The 1451-nt window shown below is 40.0% G+C and overlaps 1 protein-coding gene across 1 annotated transcript in view; it reads right to left on the bottom strand.

Annotated features, from left to right (window-relative positions):
• Nucleotides 1-905, bottom strand: part of LOC106011781 — a gene marked incomplete in the record, with an annotated part of 12191 nt that extends 11286 nt beyond the window's left edge. Inside the window, 1 exon segment of the mRNA XM_013082604.2 lies at nt 338-905. Within this exon segment, the coding sequence (XP_012938058.1) occupies nt 338-368 (31 nt within the window).
• Between the last annotated feature and the right edge of the window lie 546 nt (nt 906-1451).

Below are 1451 nucleotides of genomic sequence, written 5' to 3'. Positions count from 1 at the left end.
TATTTAAAAAAATATTTTTACTCTTATGATTATGATGTATGATTATTATTCTTATGATGATGATGATGATGATGATGATGATGATGATGATGATGATGATGATGATGATGATGATGATGATTATGATTATTATTATCATCTACTGAAGTCGGAATCGGCTAAGAATTGAATAATATGGAACTTTTATGTTGGCTAAGTTAGTGCTCTGACTACACCACAGTGACCAGATAGTGGAGCTTCTCCCTTGTACCTCCTGGCTACCCCTAGCAGAACTATATATATAGATCTATATCTAGTATCAGATGATAATTAACAATTAATAATAAAATGGACTCACCTGTCAAAACACTCACAAGACACCTGGCCATCTCCTCTGCTCACACTCACCACACACGACCTGGTATGACTCCCGCCGATGTTGATGTTGTGGCGTTTATCGATCCAACAGCTTACACAGTCTCGTCGCTTTCTGACTCACCCACGTAGTCAAATGCTTGCACGAGTGTAATATTTAAAAATATTATTATTATTACTTGACGCTCACGCCTCCACAGCGGTCTGTTATATGAATTTAATTTAAAACAAGCACTAATTTAGCTTTCCACCTTTGCCTGTTCGAAAAATGAACATACCGTGTCAGAACCCAGAAGAGAAAATAAAAGGGTGGTGGAAATGATTGCTGTAGGAAGAGAAATTCTATCCTCGAAAAGAAACGGTGAATAAGATTAAAGTCTGAAGAATAAAAAAAAGGACCAAAAACGAACCAAAATAGCACTAAGTATAGCCTAACGTGCTGCTACTTGTCTGTCGGCACACCACAGAACCGAATAAAGCAGGAGTAAAAAATTCAGAGGAGCTCAGCTGGTCTACCCAAGTTATGCCCGTACAGCCCACAGACGCTATAATAGTGGGTCTACAACGAGCTACTTCCGCCAGGGCACACATTGACCTTTGTAACAGTCCTGTTTACCTGTCACAGGTAACACAGTGTGCACAGCTCCCCCGCGACAGGAGGGGACAAATGGCTTCAGTCTAGATGAATATCTCATGGGCCCTTGTGTCACAGCGCCTTAAACTAACTCTACTTGTATGGGCAAATAGTATTAAACAGGAGGACGATTTACGGAGCATTACGTCACTTTGAGAACTGGTAGTACTTAAGTTCACATTTCTTGGGTAGCTTACACAGGGGTACAAAAATGCCTTGATTTAAAAACTTCCATAATATCGGAGAGAAAATCGTTAATGGACCGTAGCGTTTTAAATCGATAACTGGGTCGTTGTCGTTCATATTATATTGCAGTCCTTGCGACGGTGAGACAAATAGATAATTTATTCAATGGCAAACCACCTGACTTTGTCGTGCATAAAAAGTGTTTGCAATTGTGTGTGTGTGTATGTGTGTGTATATGTGTGTGTGTATGTGTGTGTGTGTGCGAGTGAGTGAAAGG

This window comes from Aplysia californica, unplaced genomic scaffold, assembly GCF_000002075.1.
Source record: "Aplysia californica isolate F4 #8 unplaced genomic scaffold, AplCal3.0 scaffold00184, whole genome shotgun sequence".
NCBI classification, from domain to species: Eukaryota; Metazoa; Mollusca; class Gastropoda; order Aplysiida; family Aplysiidae; genus Aplysia; species Aplysia californica.
This window is presented reverse-complemented; position numbering and strand designations above follow the sequence as displayed.